This window comes from Littorina saxatilis, linkage group LG15, assembly GCF_037325665.1.
Source record: "Littorina saxatilis isolate snail1 linkage group LG15, US_GU_Lsax_2.0, whole genome shotgun sequence".
In the NCBI taxonomy this organism is placed as follows: Eukaryota; Metazoa; Mollusca; class Gastropoda; order Littorinimorpha; family Littorinidae; genus Littorina; species Littorina saxatilis.
The window spans coordinates 30,861,518-30,864,017 of NC_090259.1; the positions used below are offsets into that span (position 1 = coordinate 30,861,518).

The following is a 2,500-nucleotide window of genomic DNA, read 5'->3' on the forward strand; positions in this document are numbered from 1 at the left end:
CAATTCTTTCATTGCTAGCACAGGCATCTATTTGTTTCTGCTTGGTTTCTTTGTCACCAGCGTTCTCATGGCTTTCATCAATTCTTTCATTGCTAGCACAGGCACCTCTTTGTTTCTGCTTGGTTTCTTTGTCACCATTGTTCTCATGGCTTTCATCACTTCTTTTATTGCTAGCACGTGCAGCTTTTTTGTGTCGCTCAGTTTGTTTTCCACCAGCATTCTTTCTACTGTCATTGTCATTTCCTTCTCTGCTAGGGGGAGGGACATATGTGTCCTCATATCTCTTTCTGGGAGGCCGTGGCCGCATGAGCCACACCAGCTGCGACGTGCATCGTGACATCGCCCACAGCTTTCCCCAGTCTTCAGCCTCGTGCTCAGGTCCGTCATGCTGAACGAAGACCACGATTTTTCTCTCCAAGCCGTTGACGGTGGTGCTGTTCGATGCGATCACATGGTCAGGCCCCGTGTTGGTGGCAACTAACCTTATACCTTCTGCGTCTGTGTCCAGCACAGTGACAGGGAATCCTCCGTCGACTACACCTTTCAGTACACCTCTGGTTGGCTGTATGGGATTGCCGTCGGAGTCCTTCTCTACCGTAAAGAAGGTGCCCCAGGTGAGAATAAAGACATCGCTGTTGGTAAGAGGTTCTGGGCTGCCCGGGACGTTTCTTCCTGAAAAAAACGGTGATTGCAACAATGAGTTAGTTAGTTAGTTTTTGTTGTTGTTGTTGTTGTTGGTTGTTTTCTTAACGTCCACACAAACTATAATGCTGTTCGGGACCGATAAAAGTGTGTTTCTGTTCTCAGTTTACCATGACTTAACACGGGAATACGGCTGATGTGCATCAAAGGTATACCTACATCATCGTTTGAATGATACCAGCATATGAGCTGCATGGAATAATTATTGTATTGCCTGAGGTACGTTAAACATATATGGCGAACGCTTGAAGAAAACTGAATGTGTAGGAAACAGGTAGCCAGGCGAAAATGTTGAACACAAGTGTAGTATTAAAGAACACTACTTGTGTAATTATATGCATTTTTCCCCCTGTAAAGTGTTCAATTTAAAGGAACATTTGAAAATAGGGAATATGTAAGACACCCCTCAAAAAGACAACGATAATAACATAAAAAGCGCAAACAGTAACACACATAACAACAAACACACATAAACCAAGGTACAAAACCGACAGAATATATAAATATCAAATATTACTCACGTGTACCGCCAACGTTCAGGTCACGCAGCACCTTAGCAATGTCCCTCCCGCATTGCTCACACTCGTAGGTATCCTTATCCAAGCTGTGGTCTTCACCTTCATGCCACACGCGCACTGCTAGCGGGCCATGACTCGGAAGGGGCGACGGTGTTTCAGCGTATCGAGGGAGAACACTTCCAATGAAGCCACGATGCAGACGGACTATGTCAGTGACCGAAGGCGGGGACCTCAGGGGCTCAGTCAGGCGAACATCCTGCAGTGTGGGCGGGCACCGACTTGGATACAGGGCCGCTGCCCAAAGGTGAAGATTTGGTATGCGCTCGTTAAGCCCTCTGCAGAAGCCGTAGACGGGCTCAGCTCTGCAAACAGATACGCAGAATAACTCATGAAGGTGTAACATGGATCTATCAAGTCCAAAGAAATACAGGAAATAGTCGATATCAATACATTGCTAAGCAATTAACAACTATATGAAGTTTAGCATCAATCCATGAATCCAGTTCCATAATCATCGCATTATCAAATTATCAATATCTTTGAATCAGCAACACACGTTCAGCTAATTGTAGTGTTTCGGAGCATCAATGCAGCCAGAAAGAACTGATGTGTCACATTAATTTGTGTTGATCGTGTATCATAGTGCAGAGCAACGTTGTAATTATGTCCCTTGGACTGTAACCCCTATTCACAAAATGCTGCCCTGGGAATACTATTGCCAGTAGCTTGAACTTTAAGCCATGCTTGTTGTTCTCCTGGGAATTTTTTTTGTTTGTATAAAGTATGCCTGATAATACAAATGTTACAAGAAGAACAAGAACCAAAGAATAGTCATATTCAAACGTGGCATTCAATGGTAAAATTCTATCTATAGTCTTTTTTCGTTCGTGCTTGGAATCTTGGATTAGCCCACACAAGTGATTAAACGCTATATATATATATATATATATATATATATATATGTCGTGCCGAATTCACGTAATTGCCGAATTCGCGAAATCGGCAACATTTTTGCCCATTTCACGTAATCGGCAAAACGCTGCCCATTACGCGAAATCGGCAGCGTTTTGCCGAAAACGCGTAAATGCGGGTAAAATGTGCCCATTTTGCCAAATCGGCAGCCCGTTTTTGGCTTTAAAGTTCTCATATGCCTGGGGTGTCATTACACTTAAACAGCTAGATACTCGAAAGGATAAATGTTGCAATAATCGATAAGTAATGGCAAGCTATGCCAAAAAGTGTAGTTTGCGTGTATTTTCGGAGTTATGCTTTACACAGAC

At 43.5% G+C, this 2,500-nt stretch overlaps 2 protein-coding genes across 3 annotated transcripts in view; one reads left to right on the forward strand and one right to left on the reverse strand.

Annotated features, from left to right (window-relative positions):
• LOC138947983 (uncharacterized) overlaps positions 1-2,500 on the forward strand; it is a 627,639-nt gene that overhangs the window by 232,147 nt on the left and 392,992 nt on the right. The gene's annotated exons all lie outside the window — the stretch shown is intronic.
• LOC138949060 (uncharacterized) overlaps positions 1-2,500 on the reverse strand; it is an 11,461-nt gene that overhangs the window by 733 nt on the left and 8,228 nt on the right. For both annotated transcript variants that reach the window (XM_070320786.1, XM_070320785.1), the window contains exons 5-6: positions 1,224-1,582; positions 1-672 (exon numbers count right to left, since the gene is read on the reverse strand). The exon at positions 1-672 is cut by the window's left edge and continues 733 nt beyond it. In XM_070320786.1, the coding sequence (XP_070176887.1) occupies positions 1-672; positions 1,224-1,582 (1,031 nt within the window). The remainder of the gene's footprint in view (positions 673-1,223; positions 1,583-2,500) is intronic.